Source organism: Argopecten irradians, chromosome 15 (genome assembly GCF_041381155.1).
Source record: "Argopecten irradians isolate NY chromosome 15, Ai_NY, whole genome shotgun sequence".
Lineage (NCBI taxonomy): Eukaryota > Metazoa > Mollusca > Bivalvia > Pectinida > Pectinidae > Argopecten > Argopecten irradians.
Window position 1 is genome coordinate 22312735 of NC_091148.1, and position 21142 is coordinate 22333876.

Consider the following 21142-nt stretch of genomic DNA (forward strand, 5'->3'; position numbering starts at 1 on the left):
ATATAGTTTCTTCGACTGAGAGATAAATAGAGCTCTACTTAGTTGACGTTTAACATTACTTGTATACACGGGTGTTCCGTATTGAAATACACCATTATTCTCCGGTTTTGGAGGTCTTCAAATATATTGGACGTTGGTCGTAGAACATGTAGAAACACAGGTGGGCTTTCATGATGTTAGTTTAGAGTTACATTGTTGTTTCAATCAGTTCAAGAAATCTTACATAAATTATGTATAACGATAATAATAAAATCTACAATGGTAGGATTCAATTTCATTATTTATATTTTGAATCAATCAAACGTAGGAAGTGCAGTCTCGGACGATCCTCTTAGATTACGAACAGATCATGAGCCAGATATAATGTATTTTCGTACTACTATAACAGGAGAGGAGAAAATGTAGCGGCCAGACCCGGATTCAAACCCGGGACCCTCAGAATACTAGCCGAGTGCTCTACCGACTGAGCTACCTGGTCACCGATGATCGACCCAGTCCAATCCCGCTACATTCCTCCCTCCTTTCTCGAAGTCTTCGTCCTCGAAGACACACGAGACCGTGGGTTATTTAGTTGGGCGCCAATTTTGTAACAGGAGAGGAGAAAATGTAGCGGCCAGACCGGGATTCGAATCCGGGACCCTCAGAATACTAGCCGAGTGCTCTACCGACTGAGCTACCTGGTCACCGATGATCGACCCAGTCCAATCCCGCTACACTCCTCCCTCCTTTCCCGAAGTCTTCGTCCTCGAAGACACACGAGACCGTGGGTTATTTAGTTGGGCGCCAATTTTGTAACAGGAGAGGAGAAAATGTAGCGGCCAGACCGGGATTCGAACCCGGGACCCTCAGAATACTAGCCGTGTGCTCTGCCGACTGAGCTACCTGGTCACCGATGATCGACCCAGTCCAATCCCGCTGCACTACTAGCAATATGTAGTTTTGGTTAGGCTTATCTAGCTCAAAGACTCTTGTTGTGATGTCATATTTTAACATTTGCATGCCACGGAATTGTTACAAATACAAATGTGATGTACCTGTTGTAGGAAACAACGCAGCGTTGCCGACATATACATGTTATCATTGTGAAGTCATCGGAATGTACAAAACAAAACTACATTCTACACCATTGCATATGCATCACACACAAGGAAGAATTGCCCAAAAAGATACGGTAGTAATATTAACAATGTACTTTTTCCACAATTTACACACGTACATGTATAATGTGTTCAAACGTATTTTTATACATGTTCCTCATCGTGTTATCGCTGCTGAAAACAATAAGAGTTTCTGATGTGGACCATCATATATCCACGAGGCAACAAATTACGAGTGACATACTCGATTTATCGAGAAAAAGGTGAGTAGGCTTTGATTGAAATCAACGGGATATCAGTTCTCCACTGACTGTAAATATACGTGGATCACAATAACAACGGACCCGTTCACGCTCTCTAACATATTTACTTCCGCGTTGATGTATACAATGTAACAACCACAAAAGAGTGAATGTTTGTATGAATGTGTACTTGTATATATACTAATGTGTTTTTTTTTCTTTATTTCTTGCCACCTGACACTTAAAGGAGAAGATTTGATGATTTTTCGTCATATTTTCTTTACATTGCACATAACTGTTGAAATCTACTTGATATGCTTGAAAGGTCTTGCCTGTTGTCTAATCATTTTGACTGTATATAATTTATATCAATAAAATTTATTGAAATTGAAAGAGTGAAAGACATAAGAATTTTAAATTCGAAACTAGTAATTTCTGACACATTGATTAATTTTTAGATTCCAGTAATACGTTACCTTAAATATTTCAACAGTTCATATTTAATTGTCAACCTTGATCTAAATCCTATCTGTTCAGTATCTGGGTAGAACATCAGAACTGGCCAGCTCGGCGTTGTCCAGGTATGAAATTGTTTTTTTTGTCAGTAACAGTAGGAAGAGTATCATATTCCATTGTCAGATGATGTTCATGAATACTCTATGGCAGTTGAATGGACAACATCTTTTGATATTAGATACTATCATGTTTCACTATGAAGGAGGGTGTGTTCGATGTTTTTACTGGATATTTTAGCGGGTGTCGTAAATGAACCACAGATCGCTCACTCCCCGGAAACACATGATTTAATATTTCTTGTACACTCACAGTAATTGGTAAAAGTGTACAGAGCCTTTTCTGAATGAATATGATTTTGTTGGAAATATGGTTTGTGTTCCGATATATTACCACCATCACTGGTGTCTACCCTCTATAAGTAACGAGTTTTGAACTAGGAACAGATATCTGGCATTGACCATAAGTCATAAGTGTTGATCGGATAGACCGACTTGCTTCCATCTACAAATGCTGCACGTCACCATATGACACTGGTTGTATAGATGATGTTAAATTAAATAACCCCAATCTCTCTTTTGAGAACATCCCAACAAGGGTCACGTTCTGGTGACCTTTGGAAATGGCCAATCAAATTTGCTGCTGCCAGAATCGTGACAGGGGAAGAAATAGTTTGAAAAAGCTGCCAGAATTATTTTCCTGTGTATAGTCATCTCGCTAAAAGAGTACAACAAAGCTAAATGTATATGTATACTGGGATGAAATGGAGTTATCTGTTGACATAACAATGTGTAGAAAATGCATGTACACGTGGTAAAAAGGTCATCCGAACATGACCCCTGATGAGATGTTGTCAGATCCTCTATTGAACGTAGTGGATTTAAGGATCTGTATTTTAATCAGATTGTCGAATAGACCGACTTTCTTCCATCTACAAATGCTGCACGTCCCCCATATGACACTGACTGTTCAGGGGATGTGAAATTAAATAACCCCAATCTCTTTTGTTTGGTATATTTAGACTTTGTATAAACGTAATGAATTTACAATGTACATTCATACTGTACAATGTAGTGAATACCTGTATTAACAATAAGAACGACAAAACTATGTTTTATTAATGTAATGAACAAAGGTTCCATTGTAAAATTGAGTATAAAACAATATCTGGTATACAGACTGTATGTGGTTAGATAATAATTAGTGAGCTTGACATCATTCTGTCTCTCTTACGTACTTGTTTATTGTTTAAAGCTTTGCGTTTCTAAAAAAAACACAAATATCTAAATTTAGTCATGGAATTAGGCTATTACAAATATTGTCTCTATTTAAGACACTTGGTATTTATTGTTTGCGAAAGACAATAACATTCTGTGTAAATGGTACAATAGCACATAAAATCTTACAAATTATAAGCCTGGGTTAGCAGCTTCGCATTATAAACATAAATATAGTTGAATATATTAAATAAAGTAAAATATTAATAATGAAATAAAAAAAAAGTGTAGACATGAATGATAACGATATAGAAACCTCCTGGATTAGCCGGGCTTCATGCGGCGAGGGAGATCTCGTTGGTACAACATATAGTGATCACAAGGTAATTTGGACAACGGAATAAAACATGTTGAGTTTAACAGGTATAATGCACGTACAAACGTATTATAAAAGTCATACTTTTACTACAGTATATATTTCATTCGTTTTGACAAAAACATTTTAATTTTTTTAATGAGTTCATTTTTCATCATATTTTCTTTAAATTGTCACCACTATTGAAATCGCCTTGATATGTTTGAAATAGATCTCCTTTATTATTTTTTTTGTGTGAAATATACGCTTAGCTACAGTTAACACAATTTTGACGTCATTTTGTTGTTATTTCTTACTTCATAATTCTGCTGATGAAATCCATAAAAATGTAACATGGAATATCTCTTGAATTAAGCTACAGAAATTTTACAATGATAATAAACAGAATCTGCAAAATGTTTTCTATGCGCACCCGAAATTTAAGGATTTTTAGTTGAAATCGAGTCTGTTCAACTAAGTTTGAATTTTGTCAAACTTCATAAAATATATAGTAGAAATAGAACTTATTTCCCTCTACTGTAAATCCCGATATAATGTCGATGTGTCGATAAATTTAAAATGAGTAAACAAATATTCAATAAAACAACACAACCTTTCTGCCTGTAGGCACACTATTAACAATAACATCTAGATATATGCATATTACACATGAATTAATAACAATTGAACGTTATCAAATAATCCCAAAACCTAAATTCAATCGACAAAATACTTTATCATTTTACATTAACAATCCGAGTGTAAATGCTCGGATTCTTAGTAAGTGATGATGAGTTTTCTGTTAGAGTGTCTGTTTCTGTTGTCGGATAAAGTCTATGGCTACGCGTTGGGTATTACATTTCCACTTAATACATGTTTCAAACTATCTGTAAAAACAATAAGTCAAATGTCGCCATCCCATATTCGAAGGAACCATGCATATGGTAACATGTCAGGCATCTACTTGTTAGAACTACGTTTATTTCGATATACCGTAAATCGTTCTCAGACTTTGCAAACACTACGAAATATGCATTGTATTCGAATTAAAAATACAAGTTTGAGTTAAGAAAGTTCAACTGTATCACAGAAAAAAAAACCACTGAAATATTTCCGATACGAAACATTTTGCTTTTGTTTGTCTCCACCGACAAAAATCATGGAGTCGATGACAGGACATCGCGGGCGAGTGTGACAAGTTCACCAACGGTCTTTCCCGCCAGATTCTGGGAGGACAGCCATGCCAGTGCCTTCTTCTCTATAAGTTCCCAAAGTGTCTTTTCAGAGGCATACTTCTTCTGTAGGCAGGCCACACCTAAGGCTGTCGCCCAGACTGATGTATCCTGTAAGAATAGAGTAATTATAGATAGACAGGCCACACCTAAAGCTGTCGCCCAGACTGATGTATCCTGTAAGAATAGAGTAATTATAGATAGACAGGCCACACCTAAAGCTGTCGCCCAGACTGATGTATCCTGTAAGAATAGAGTAATTATAGATAGACAGGCCACAACTAAAGCTGTCTCCCAGACTGATGTATCCTGTAAGAATGGAGTAATTATATATAGACAGGCCACACCTAAAGCTGTCGCCCAGACTGATGTATCCTGTAAGAATAGAGTAATTATATATAGACAGGCCACACCTAAAGCTGTCGCCCAGACTGATGTATCCTGTAAGAATAGAGTAATTATATATAGACAACCACACCTAAAGCTGTCGCCCAGACTGATGTATCCTGTAAGAATAGAGTAATTATATATAGACAGGCCACACCTAAAGCTGTCGCCCAGACTGATGTATCCTGTAAGAATAGAGTAATTATATATAGACAGCCACACCTAAAGCTGTCGCCCAGACTGATGTATCCTGTAAGAATAGAGTAATTATATATAGACAACCACACCTAAAGCTGTCGCCCAGACTGATGTATCCTGTAAGAATAGAGTAATTATATATAGACAGGCCACACCTAAAGCTGTCGCCCAGACTGATGTATCCTGTAAGAATAGAGTAATTATATATAGACAGGCCACACCTAAAGCTGTCGCCCAGACTGATGTATCCTGTAAGAATAGAGTAATTATATATAGACAGGCCACACCTAAAGCTGTCTCCCAGACTGATGTATCCTGTAAGAATAGAGTAATTATAGATAGACAGGCCACACCTAAAGCTGTCGCCCAGACTGATGTATCCTGTAAGAATAGAGTAATTATATATAGACAGGCCACACCTAAAGCTGTCTCCCAGACTGATGTATCATGTAAGAATAGAGTAATTATAGATAGACAGGCCACACCTAAAGCTGTCGCCCAGACTGATGTATCCTGTAAGAATAGAGTAATTATTATAGATAGACAGGCCACACCTAAAGCTGTCGCCCAGACTGATGTATCCTGTAAGAATAGAGTAATTATAGATAGACAGGCCACACCTAAAGCTGTCGCCCAGACTGATGTATCCTGTAAGAATAGAGTAATTATATATAGACAGGCCACACCTAAAGCTGTCGCCCAGACTGATGTATCCTGTAAGAATGGAGTAATTATAGATAGACAGGCCACACCTAAAGCTGTCGCCCAGACTGATGTATCCTGTAAGAATGGAGTAATTATATATAGACAGGCCACACCTAAAGCTGTCGCCCAGACTGATGTATCCTGTAAGAATAGAGTAATTATATATAGACAGGCCACACCTAAAGCTGTCTCCCAGACTGATGTATCCTGTAAAGAATAGAGTAATTATAGATAGACAGGCCACACCTAAAGCTGTCGCCCAGACTGATGTATCCTGTAAGAATAGAGTAATTATAGATAGACAGGCCACACCTAAAGCTGTCGCCCAGACTGATGTATCCTGTAAAGAATAGAGTAATTATAGATAGACAGGCCACACCTAAAGCTGTCGCCCAGACTGATGTATCCTGTAAGAATAGAGTAATTATATATAGACAGGCCACACCTAAAGCTGTCGCCCAGACTGATGTATCCTGTAAGAATAGAGTAATTATATATAGACAGCCACACCTAAAGCTGTCGCCCAGACTGATGTATCCTGTAAGAATAGAGTAATTATAGATAGACAGGCCACACCTAAAGCTGTCGCCCAGACTGATGTATCCTGTAAGAATAGAGTAATTATATATAGACATGGCCACACCTAAAGCTGTCGCCCAGACTGATGTATCCTGTAAGAATAGAGTAATTATATATAGACAGGCCACACCTAAAGCTGTCTCCCAGACTGATGTATCCTGTAAGAATAGAGTAATTATAGATATAGACAGGCCACACCTAAAGCTGTCTCCCAGACTGATGTATCCTGTAAGAATGGAGTAATTATAGATAGACAGGCCACACCTAAAGCTGTCGCCCAGACTGATGTATCCTGTAAGAATAGAGTAATTATAGATAGACAGGCCACACCTAAAGCTGTCGCCCAGACTGATGTATCCTGTAAGAATGGAGTAATTATAGATAGACAGGCCACACCTAAAGCTGTCTCCCAGACTGATGTATCCTGTAAGAATAGAGTAATTATATATAGACAGGCCACACCTAAAGCTGTCGCCCAGACTGATGTATCCTGTAAGAATAGAGTAAATTATATATAGACAGTAAGCCACACCTAAAGCTGTCTCCCAGACTGATGTATCCTGTAAGAATAGAGTAATTATGATAGACAGGACCACACCTAAAGCTGTCTCCCAGACTGATGTATCCTGTAAGAATAGAGTAATTATAGATAGACAGCCACACCTAAAGCTGTCGCCCAGACTGATGTATCCTGTAAGAATAAGGAGTAATTATATATAGACAGGACCACACCTAAAGCTGTCGCCCAGACTGATATATCCTGTAAGAATAGAGTAATTATAGATAGACAGGCCACACCTAAAGCTGTCGCCCAGACTGATGTATCCTGTAAGAATGGAGTAATTATATATAGACAGGCCACACCTAAAGCTGTCGCCCAGACTGATGTATCCTGTAAGAATGTAGAGTAATTATATATAGACAGACCACACCTAAAGCTGTCGCCCAGACTGATGTATCCTGTAAGAATAGAGTAATTTAGATAGACAGACCACAAATAAAGCTGTCTCCCAGACTGATGTATCCTTAAAGAATAGAGTAATTATAGAGCACACATACCTAAAGCTGTCGCCCAGACTGATGTATCCTGTAAGAATAGAAGTAATTATAGATAGACAGGCCACACCTAAAGCTGTCTCCCAGACTGATGTATCCTGTAAGAATAGAGTAATTATATATAGACAGGCCACACCTAAAGCTGTCGGTGCCCAGACTGAATGTATCCTGTAAGAATAGAGTAATTATATATAGACAGGCCACACCTAAAGCTGTCGCCCAGACTGATGTATCCTGTAAGAATAGAGTAATTATATATAGACAGGCCACACCTAAAGCTGTCGCCCAGACTGATGTATCCTGTAAGAATAGAGTAATTATATATAGACAGGCCACACGTAAAGCTGTCGCCCAGACTGGTGTATCCTGTAAGAATAGAGTAATTATATATAGACAGGCCACACGTAAAGCTGTCGCCCAGACTGGTGTATCCTGTAAGAATGGAGTAATTATATATAGACTGGCCACATCTAAAGCTGTCGCCCAGACTGATGTATCCTAAAGAATGGAGTAATTATATATAGACAGGCCACACCTAAAGCTGTCGCCCAGACTGGTGTATCCTGTAAGAATGGAGTAATTATATATAGACTGGCCACATCTAAAGCTGCAGCCCAGACTGGTGTATCCTGTAAGAATGGAGTAATTATATATAGACAGGCCACACCTAAAGCTGTCGCCCAGACTGATGTATCCTGTAAGAATGGAGTAATTATATATAGACAGGCCACACCTAAAGCTGTCGCCCAGACTGATGTATCCTAAAGAATGGAGTAATTATATATAGACAGGCCACACCTTAAGCTGTCGCCCAAACTGATGTATTCTAAAGAATGGAGTAATCATATATAGACAGCCCACATATAAAGCTGTAGCCAAGACTGATGTATACTGTAAGAATTGAGTTAATATATATCAATTATACTACCTAACGATAACGGTAATGTTAAAATGCATGTAGGAATATGGAGACAAAAGGTTAAAATGCATGTAGGAATATCGAGACAAAAGGTTAAAATGCATGTAGGAATATCGAGACAAAAGGTTAAAATGCATGTAGGAATATCGAGACAAAAGGTTAAAATGCATGTAGGAATATCGAGACAAAGGGTTAAAATGCATGTAGGAATATCGAGACAAAAGGTAAAAATGTATGTAGAATTGTTCTATGAAACATTTATGTGCTAACCGTATTCAGTGTATTTTGATAGACGAATAGATGACTAACAGTTCCGTCGACAATTTCACGATATTTACTTCCACAAACACAAATAAGGCAGCAAGCGGTCGTCCATTCATACCTATCGTCCACCTTATTGATGCTAGCATACAGATTATTTCGTCATACTTACAAGATTGTCTGGAAGTTTTGATTTTAGGAAATCTTCATTTAGATGAACTGCTTTAGCAAGTTCATGATCCAGTACCCAACTCCCGTCAAATTTCTGTAGATCTATCAGCGTCATAACACCTGATGTTCCGTCATGTTCAATGGAGGATGGATGCAATTTACGTTCATCCTGGCTAACTCTACTGTTACCTATTACAAAACATTAATCAAAGGTTAACAGTGTAAATAATGTATACAGTGTAATACTAGATATATTCAATAAACATTGTACAAAAATTTAACTTCAAATATATATGTGCCGTAACTGGGCGAAAATTTTGGCATGTTAATATTTCTTCATTAATCTATTCTAAACCATAAGGTTTGTTGAATTAAGCTCTGAAAACCAATTAAATAGCTCCATATCCCATATAAACATTAGTTACAACACAGAGATTATGTACTGTAAATTGTTGTTATTATGTATTAGATGGAAACTTTCCTGCAGAAATCACTTTACAGTTACTTATAACACTGTAAAAATGTGACATGAAGTTGTTTATCACAATTTAGCTTCATGGTCTGACCGTAGGTACTCATTTCGCTTACTAAAGATGAATATATAATGAGTTTTGGCAGTACTGCTAAAAATTATTTTGTGCTCTTATTGGTGTTTGTAAAAGTAAAACCCATGTATTAACAGTACCGAATTTTCAAAATGTAAGTAACCTTTGGTAATGAATAACATATTAAAAGCTTATCTTGATTCTTGAGTATGAAAAATACGGCGCGTATAACTTTAAAAGTTGTTTGATAGAAAGCATTGGTGTATAGTTGTTTACAGTAAATAACTTGTTTACAGCTGTTATGTTTACAGTTGTGTTCCGTGCTTTTCTATTTCGCTAAATTCGCGGATTCAACGAGAGTCACGAAATTCAATCTTTTTTTCTCAACAAGTGATCCCAGAGGGATCTTGGTGCCCACCAAAGAATTAGCTATGTCTGACAAAGGAAAGAGGGATCTTTTCTCTGCTTTTCAAACTTTTACTACATATTACTACATATGAAAATTTGAGAAAGATCCTTTGAGTACTTTCTGAGATATATAACAGTAACAAACTTCAATAATAAAAATACAAGATACAATCTGTCAGCCATCTTTTTGACCGATCAGTCCGAAAATGCATTATTTTACTTAATTGGTTTAATACTTATATACTAGTATTGATAGCATAAATTACAACCCTCTTCCCTCCCCACCTCTCTCTCTCTCTCTCTCTCTCTCTCCCCTCCCTCTCCCTCTCTTTCTCTCTCTTTCTCTCTCTCCGGACAAATTGCGTATACTTGTATATTTTGTACCATATTGTGGAAAGGGTGTGTATATAAGTTGTAATAACTTGTACCCAATCCGTTTGTAAATTAATGCAATGTTTAAACTAAATTGCAATATGCACAACTAAGGTCCTAGGGGAACTGACATATATAATTTGAGTCAGATCACTCCAGCACTTTCTGAGAAATAGCGGTAAACAAACATTAATTATCAAATTCCAAGATGGTGGCCTGTTTGACCATCTTGTTGACTGATCGGTCCCAAAATGCAATATGCACAATTAGACCAATAGGGGAACCTTCACATGAAATTGGAGACAGATCCCTTCATTACTTTTTTGAGAAACAGTGGTAACAAGCTTCAACTATCAACATCCAAGATGGCGGCTTGTCGGCCATCTTGTTCATCGATCGGTCCCATAATGCAATATACACAACTAGACCCCCCAGGGGGAACCTGTACATGCAGTTTGAGATGGATCCCTTCAGTACTTTCTGAGAAATAGCGGTAACAAACTTCAATTGTCAAAATCCAACATGGCGTCCTGTCGGCTATCTTGTTCACCGATCGGTACCAAAATGCAATATGCTTAACTAGGGACCTAAGGTAACCTGTACATGAAATTTGAGACAGATCCCTTCAGTACTTTCTGAGAAATAGTGGTAACAAGCTTCAACTATCAAAATCTAAGATGGCGATACCTACAACAAGACACATAGGGGAACCTGCACACATGCAATTTGACACAGATCCCTTCAGTACTTTCTGAGAAATAGCGGTAACAAAATTCAATTGTCAAAATCAAAGATGGCTTCCTGTCGGCCATCTTGTTCACCGATCGGTACCAATATGCAATATGCATAATCAGGTACCTAGGGGAGCATGCACATGAGATTTGAGACAGCTCCTTTCAATACTTTCTGAGAAATAGCAATAACAAACTTTGAGTATCAAATCCGAGATGGCGGCCTGTCTAAAAGCTACAAAGCGAAAATATACCTCCAAAGAGTAAATAGCAAAATTTCAAATCCGAAAAAATATTTTAACAACTATACATTAAACTAAACTTAGATATATAAATAAACTAGATTAAACAACAATATATAGAAAAAGATTATATCAAAATGCATTTTAAGGCCTATAGAAAAAGATGATGAGTTCAGAAATGCGTATGGATTTAAGGCCTATAGAAAAAGATGATGAGTTCAGAAATGCGTATGGATTAAAGAATAATTCATGTCCAGTCATTATGAAACTTTATTCATTTCTCGTGTACAAAAGAACACATGATTATGTCGGTGTTGTTGAATAGTTTTTGCTCAGATAAGTACGCTGGAGTCAGAACGATTTTTCCTTTCATTCTTTGAACAGTTGGATGATGACCAAAGGCGTTTTGATTCCATAGTTTTACTTACTTGTCTTTGTATTTCATTTTTGGGTGAGATGTCCGGTTACTTGATAACAAAATATGATTTCATCTCTAGATTTGGTTTTAAAAACTAGCAACCGTTAAAATTCCTCCTTTAGAGCGTTTTCTTCATTTTCAATTTTTTAAAAATGATTTGTGAAATGGATTGACTATACGTGTTCCTCAATGATAACAAGTATTCATACCGCAATGATAACCAGTATCCATACATCAATGATAGATAAATATCTATGTAGCAATGATAAATAATATACATACATCAATTGATAACCAGTATCCATACACATAAGAGATAACTAGTATCCAACACCAATGATAACTAGTATCCATACATCAATGATAACTAGTACCCATACATCAATGATAACTTAGTATCCATTCATCAATGATAACTAGTATCCATACATCAATGATAACTAGTATCCTACATCAATGTATAACTAGTATCCATACATCAATATAACTAGTATCCATACATCAATGATAACTAGTATCCAAACATCAATGATAACCCAGTATCCATACATCAATGATAAACTGGTATCCATACAGCAATGATAAACTAGTATGCATACATCAATTGTATAACCAAGTATCCATACACAGATGATAACCTAGTATACATCATGTGATAAACTAGTATCCATACATCATTGATTAACGCAGTATCCCATCAAAGATAAACCAGTATCCATTTCATCATGTGATAACTAGTTATCCAAACATCAATGATAACTAGTATCATACATCAATGATAATCCAGTATCCTTACATCAATGATAAAACTAGTATATCACATACATCATTTGATAACCTAGTATCCATCATCAATGATAACTAGTATCCATACATCAATGATAACTAGTATCCATACAGCAATGATAACCCATCCATACATCAGTCAGATAACTAGTATCCATACATCAATTGATAACTGGTATCCATATTCATAAAGCAAATGACAACTAGTATCCATACAACTGATAAACTAGTATCCATACATCAATGATAAATAATATCCATAACCATCAATGATAACTAATATAGCATACATCAATGATAACCAGTATACCAGACATCAGTGAATAACTAGTATATCCATACATAAGAGATAACTAAATATCGATACATCAGTGATTAACGAATAACCATACATCAATGATAACCAGTATCCATACATCCAATGAATAACAGAAAATCTATACATCTATGATAACTAGTATCGCATACATCAGTGATAAACATAGTATCTATACATCAATGAAACCCGTATCCAAACATCAATGATAACAATATCGATACATCAATGATAACTAATATCACATACATCAAAGATAACAAAGTATCGATACATCAATGAGATAACTAGTATCCATACACAATGAATAAACTAAATATCCCAATACATCAATGATTAACAAATATCCATACATCAATGATAACCAGTAACCATACATCAGTGGATAAAACTAAGTATCCCAAACATAAGAGATAACTAGTATCCATACATCAATGATAAATAATATCCATACATCTATGATAACTAATATCCATACATCAAGCCGATTTTTGTTTATCCATACATAACTGCATGGTAACATAGGCACCGAAACCTTATGGAACTGCGTATTGAAAAATGTTCTGTTCTAATGCAACGTAAATGGGCTAGCTACTTTTTTTAAAAGAAACACATGGCTCTTTGATTTTACAGATTTGATTGACACAATATTACGTGTAATATTGTTGTTTTTTTCATAGAATTTTGGGAAGATGTAAAAACAATATACTTATATGTTATATATTTTTGAGATGAATACTAACATTTTTTTAAAATTTAAACACTTGTAATAAAGAAACGGGGAAATATAGCCCACCCGCGGGCGACATGGCAAGTGCCTGTCAAATGGTCAAACATTACCTCTGGTGTCCTGTGATTTCATCCTACGATCGCGTCATTGGGATGGACGGGCGTGCGGCCCCTCTGACAGAAGCCAGTTTTATAAACATATCCTCTTGGTCGTTGTTCCTTTGAGAAATCCAATCAATGTGTATTTTAAGAAAACATGCACCGTTTTTTTCTATTACTCCACGTAATGCCATTTGCGCCGACACCACAAATACATTGTAGCCCGCCAAACAAAGTGAAAATGTATTCCGTCTTGTAGATGGCGATGGCTCTGACGTGTAGATTATCTACACACATGGCTTCCCAAGGATGTAATATCGTCAGGTCAACGACTATCTTTCAAGCACGTATGAGCGTACTTGAATAACTTGTTTTTTGACAACATTCGGCATACTCCCCAGTGTGTAAGCTGAGCGTCTGGTTCGCCCTCGCAAGCTCAAAAACGTTCACGCGAGTTCACAAAGGTGGCCGAGTACAAAATCTGAGTATTTATGTTATTACGCTATATATTAACTTTTTTAGCAAAGATTCAATATTATTTTTAAAGTCTTCTTGATCGAATTAAATAAAAACTATCTCTGAAAATTTAGCTTTATTTGTCAAGTTTAATTTTTAACATGAGAATTATTGAACTTTATTGGACGTCTGTTGGAATGATCAATTCTAACCTTACCGTGAAGAGTCTTCTTTTCGCTGTTCAATTGAGTAAAGCGCTCCTTCCTCACCCCTTTTATTTTGAACCCGACTTTTATTGAAAAAATACGTCAATTATCAAATAAATGAACGCTTTTAATAGCAATAAAATTAAATCAAAAAAAAAGTCGTATGAGTTAAATATATCGGGATTTGAATTCGCTTTTATGTAACCCATGCTTGGATGAGGCCAATATTCCACCTAAGAATATATTCAATATGGGGCGCCTAACCGCGCCCCCAAAGAATATATTTCTATGAGGAATTACTCCCATACAAGGCAACGTTTAACATAAAAGTGCAATCCAATCCCTATGTGGTTCAGTTAAATCAGTGTTGTTATACTATACATTGTATGATCGTAAGGTTTAGAAATCTACACTTTTAGTATTGAATTTCCGTGATAGAGCATTGTTTAAACACTGGTAATAAATTTTACCGACTTCCGTATAGCTAGCATTCATCGCTTTCGGTAGAGACGAAACCTGAAAACAAAAAGCCCCAAGGGCCTTAACGGTTCCCTCTGTTATACCATTGCAATTAATCATATGATGGAACATTAATTAGATACAGTGACATGGATAGCCATCGTTCAATTTGGGATGCAACCAACATGTATACAACACTTTTGTCGGGAACCATGTCAAGATCATTTCATGCAAGGTTTCATGCAAATCGCACCGTAGAACTTGAAAGAAATTTCAAAATGGTGTTTCAGAATGGCGCTGTAGGCGGCCATCCTTGGATTTCGCATCCCGACCCCAAAAAATAACAACCTTTGTGCGTGGCCCTTCAGATCTTTCCATGCAAGTTTCAGCCAATTGCACCGGAAAACTTGAGAAGAAGTATCAAAATGTGTTTTTCAGGATGGCGGCGTGGCGGTCACCTTGATTTCGGACTCGACCAAAACAATAACCCGGGAGACGTTGGGCTTATTCCCTACTTCTGGAGACGTTTTTCTCCCCGCACTAGCTATCTGACTTAGAAATATAACCTCATACATCTAATTGACTTACACCTAATCAGCCCCGACCAATTACGTGCATATATTTATAAAGGCCATATGCGGCTAAAAAATATTCTAATTCCCATTTACCTCGAACCTTCAAGGTAAAAAAAGGGGCACGTCAGGGTCGTCCAACTTGTGTATACAATCTCACAAGCCTGGCAGACTAGAATCACACGTGAAGAGAGACAAAGGAATAATCAAGTCCAAATTTTTAGTGAATTTTGGTTATCAAGATATATTTTGCCTGTGGCATAATTCATCTTGAGACATAGAATTAGACAACAGGGATTCGACACAAGTGATATGCCAACTAATACCGTCCTCCTCCCCAATAACATAATATAGAATATTACATTATGGACAGCCATGAACACGATACATATATTGATATAATCTAAATTTTCTAATTAAAGAATGAAGGAAAAAGTGAAAGAAGAGGAGTAATAGGAGAGAGGAAATAGTTATTTCATTAATTTAATTCTCGCGTAAAAATGGATAATTTGTATACATAGTAATCTGAACTGGCTGGGAAACACCGATCGGTTACTTTCCTTAAAGCGTTTGTCCCATTAAATCACAGTCCATAGAAAAACATTGCAACTGAAATCCACTCCGAAGCCATTCCTTTAATTGTATATCTTTCAACTACACCAGCGCAGCAGAAAACAAACTAATTTAATATTGTAAGACATATGTATATACATTGGAAATGTATGTTTTACTCAAGATACTCCGTAGATATAGGGAATGGGGTAGGATGCCTCATAAAGTCAAAACCTGCAGTAACTATCAATATAAATTATAGACGGCTTTTGCAATTATACAGGTATTAGCATGCATTTGTCTAAATCATGCATCCTCCTCTTAGTTAATGTATCCTAATGTGATGTCACCACCCCTCAACGTGTGTACCATTGAAGATCGGTTTAAAGTAATGGTCCTTCGTATAAAGATGTAGTGTTTTGGGCATAGTAAGTGGAATAAAGTGAAAATGAGATCCTGCGGCACGTGAATCCACACTCACGTCCAACAACGTAGTGCTGCAAGGCAAAAGAATGGAGCTGAAAATATCGTAAATAATTAAAGAGTACGTTGCCTCCTAGTTTCTTAATCTAACAGTGGAGAATATTATGCCGTCCTAGTAACCCAGAAATTTTAGAAAAACACGAATCAGGTTTTACAGGGAAGGTAAGATTTTACTTAAATTTTAGATTTGAGAAGTGTATTTAAAAGTTGGAAGAATTTCCCTAATGACGATATATCAAAATTAGTCCAAAAAGAGATGAAGTATTTAAGTGGAGAAGAAATGGGAGTTTAAAATGTGCGGTTTGAGTCTATAAACCGGATGTTGCCCTCCTCCACGTCCTGGAAATTTCTTAAGTAGCATAAAGTTTGATCAGGACAAAGTACCGTATTTTTTTTCTGGTGTAATGATATTACATAAGATTATGAGGGAGCTTATGGTTGTGTTTTTAATATTATAACAATAAGGTCTGTGTTATAATTTGGTTCTTATCTTCATCACCGTTTAGTATAGATGGAAGCCAGATCCAATTTCTTTATAAATAAAACTCTGTTTTGGTATAAATTTGGTAGTCGTGTAATAATACGCGGCGGCCCATTCAAGTTTGTAAATTTTCAAAGATTATTAGAATTTTGTGACACCACAATTATCCCAAACTTCACATCATTACTCTAAAATAAGGTCTTATATATGTTTAGATACATTTTTTTTCCCTAATTTTTTTGCTGGACTTAGTAGTAATTTCAATTTAACGAGAAGTGTTGCTATATATATTCGAAACATTTCTTAATAATGTTTCATCTATGTGTTCAGACCATGTTAGAATCGCTAAATAAAATTAACCACTAAGTGTTCCTGTTTTGTTGTGTGATTTCTTATAACTGTCTTGAAGAATGTAAAAAAAGAGTGGCCCTTGGTAAGGGAGTAATTTGAAATGAGCTACAGAATATAAATTCCGTCTTTTTTTTGCGGTTGAAGGACATAAGCCAGTCATTTGAGACCAAAATTTTTAGAGTTTTATAAAATCAGTTATTTACCAACCACTGTGTAACATCGTCCAAAATGTTTTTGGAAGAATATGATAACGAGGTGTATCGACTGCAAAGAGACTGACAAAGTGAAAATTAGTTCGTTTTTGAAATATCATTAATTAATAATATGAAAAAAATATAGGAACCCTAGGGACACGAACCCCATGTGGGTACACCAGGCATTTGTATTTTTCACAGAACGGGTTGGGGGGGGGGGATGGGGGTGTGGGTGTTGGTGTGGAAGTTTTTATAAAAACATACTCATTTATACAAGACAAAAAATTAATAGCATATACCAAGTAAGTAAGTTATCCATTTATTCCATAATGTTGAATGTTTGGTAAAAGAGGTCCTTATATGCCAAACACTATCAAAGGGCGTATTGAAAAATCGGCAGAAAACAAAAGCTAAGTGTATCAATGATTTTCATAACGACAGCCAACAATGGAATGATATAATTTCTATTAAACGGATTTGGTGGCAATAGTGTTTTGGTAGAAAATCCTGATAGTATAACTTGTAAATAAAATAAATTTTGGTTGAAAAAAATTTGTAAATATGGTTGGTATAGCTAAAACGCACACAGAGAAATATCCAATACAACTTAGTAATGAAATTTGTACCCGTAATTAGTATTCCTATGTGTTATATTCACCACCCCTTGAAATTCATGGTAATAGGACCATTAGCTATTTTCCCAAACTTCGGATAGGTAACAGGTTAGTGAAAGGGATGCATAAGATCGGAAAGATAAAGGTAAGGGCAATCTCGTTCAAAAACAATTTCAATATACGATGGCTATATTCCTGACAGGACCGGTTTGCTTTAATTATACTTAAAAATGCTTAAAATATCTTTCTCACTTCCATCGGGTGTTAGTAAACTAAAACGGTTGATTAGTGAGGAGGCGAGTTTTGTTATTAAATGTAGGGTAGGAGTTTTGCCTTGGTCCATGCTAATGTCGAAATGGATGTAAAGTAAATCGGTTAAAACGTTGCATTTTTTGAGTTGTGACGTCCAGAAGTACAATACTATGAATGTTCACAAATTATAGTAGGGAGATATATCCGGTGATTATTTTCCCTATTAAGTAAGAGTTTAAGTAATTTTCCATGTAAATAGTTTTTTTCGGTCAGAATTGGGATCTGTCAATAAGGTTTATTCTACGTTTTGCGTAAAAAATATTTTCCTTGGCACATTTGATCATATTATTAACTTTGTTTCCGTGCTGCTTTCTTGTTATTTCGATTATGTTGAGATTAGTCAGTGTTTTGTGTGTTTTATCATTGTATGTGTTTTAAGTTGTTCTCGTATACGTATTTGTTTTCTAATGTTGTTGTTTAAACCTATGGTCTCGTGTCGTTGTTTGCGTATTCTTTTGCACTAATTTAGAAGGTTATACATATATCCATAGACATCCTAATTCTCATCCTATACTAGCAGTTCGGGTTAAGAAGTTACACATTGTCAATTTTACATCACTACATGAGTCAAACTGTTCTTGCCATGGAACACTTATTAATGGTTTTGGTTTTTTTTAGCTGGCTGTTTTAGCTGATCGATATCTGCTTTGATCATGAAATCCATACTTTTACGTTTATAACTGATTTTTCCAAAATATCTCTTTGCACATCAATTATTGGCAAAAACTGCTTTATGGTCAGCTTATTGAGGTTGTCAACATCTTCAATTACGTATCAGAAAGGATTGTAGTGATTAGTTAATCCACTTACTATAATAGGATCCAATCAAACTAGATGAGTTTGCAACCGTTCTGGGTTGGGTTCACCTGTATAATATTTGGTAAGAGATTAAAAAAATGTAAGTATGTTATATAGTTCCCCTCGTGTTTAGGTTTAAAAAAGTTACTACTACATTGAAGATCCCCCAATAATATTACATTGTTTAGATGATCGTCAAATGCATTATCTTAGTATGAGTGTGTTTCCAGGCGTTGCCAGATACCATTGTGATATCTTGTTATATTTGGGGATTTGTACAAGATTTGCAACAATATATTATTGTGTTTGTATTTGTATGTTCTTGTGCCCATATAATTTCGTCGTTTGCAAATTCGAGGGTCATATCTTCGCTTAGCTATAATAGAGTGTTGAAAAATACAGTAATAACGCCACCGCCAAACATAATTCTATCATTATGCGAAATAAAGGCATCGTCACAAAAACCATATATTTGAATAATCTCTTCGTTTGTGGTATTGAACATTCCTTAAAATGACTTATCTGTAATGACAGAGGATAGAGGATATCTAACATCGTATAGATATTGATTTCACATAAATTTAATATTATTTGCGTGTTGACTTCGTAACGATATAATTTGCATTAAGTTTAAGAGAGAGGAACAGTAGATGTGTTTTTGTTATCCTGACCAGGGTTTTTGGATTGGATGTCTCCGGACCAAAAGTAAACGGAGCCAGAATAGGGAACTGTGCTATTAGTGATTATGGTCGCCACTTGACGAGGATCGACAGTATACAAAGTCAAGGGTATAGTGTATTTGATATTCGTTGAAAGTATCAAGAGGAAAGATGCCATTTTCGTTTTATAAAATAATAGGATCTAGCACAGAATCTTGCACATTTTTTGAATAAAAAGAACCTATGGAAAGCCCCCTCCACGAATCAATATCAGTACCCATCATGGTGGATGGGAAAAAAATAATCACAATATATATGCGAGAGGAACTTCCATAGGGTAGGTAAAAGCGACTCGGTACATTGTAGTGTTTGACAAAATGAGCACAAGACAGGTTAAGCAGAGCAAAGGGGGATGGGAGAAGGAGACACTAAATAAAAGAAGAAAAGGAGCAGAATAGGGAAAGGAAAACAGCACGAGAAATAGCTTTGGAAAATATCAAAAAGGTTATGCAATGGATTGTAGAGTGTGGGTAATTATTACTGAATTTTGATTAATATTGAATTTGTCGTATAATTAGACCAGACTTTATTACAGTAGATAGTAGGTAATCAACAGTGTACACATGTAAACAAGTCAAGGTGTACGTTTTATCCGTATTATATGCATTATGAATGTATATATATTGTTGTGTATATAGCGCATATTGATGTAAACCAAAAACATGAACAAAACCTTAAAAATAAATGCGTACTTTATGTGTAAATAACAATCACACAATTGAAATTATTATGCAGATAGAATGGATTTCGGCTATCAGAAGATACAATATGTCGTACACATTTACACAAAACACAAACGTTTTCCTGTGGACACCAATCATACGTACATTTTTATATACAGATATTCTATGCACACACACGGCGACTGCTGGTCTTGTAATATACATAGTTGTGTGGATATGGATAAGGGCTCATATGCTTTATCACTAATACACGCTCGTGCATGATAGCACATACGGTACGGTTTCATGTACAATTCAGTGCTGAAAAATACGCAAGTATGCGTGCGAAAGTGCCGTACGTATGTATATACAGCAATGACTCTACGTACATGTATGCGGGTTCAATGTATTGGGACCAACATTCCTGGCGTCAAACACCTGCGCTACGAGTACATAAATGCATGAAGTTTTTCACTAGTGCATTAATGGGCACATTGAATTATAAAATTGATTTAGCAGCAGATATTTTTGTAAATATTGGTGTACATTTTGGAATAATTGCATATATATACACATGTAAATTTTGGCCTTAATTAATTACCATATGCATTTAAATGCAAAAAAGATGTACACACTCGATGGTATTAATAATATAACAAATAATAGCAAATAAGCGCAGACATACATAAATGCGAAGGCATTGTT

At 35.9% G+C, this 21142-nt stretch overlaps 1 protein-coding gene across 1 annotated transcript in view; it reads right to left on the reverse strand.

Moving 5' to 3' along the window:
* Window positions 1-2960: 2960 nt before the first annotated feature.
* Window positions 2961-21142, reverse strand: part of LOC138309817 (von Willebrand factor A domain-containing protein 5A-like) — an 83401-nt gene continuing 65219 nt past the window's right edge. Inside the window, exons 18-19 of the mRNA XM_069251044.1 lie at window positions 8934-9121; window positions 2961-4767 (exon numbers count right to left, since the gene is read on the reverse strand). Of these exons, the coding sequence (XP_069107145.1) occupies window positions 4582-4767; window positions 8934-9121 (374 nt within the window). The 3' untranslated portion in view covers window positions 2961-4581. The remainder of the gene's footprint in view (window positions 4768-8933; window positions 9122-21142) is intronic.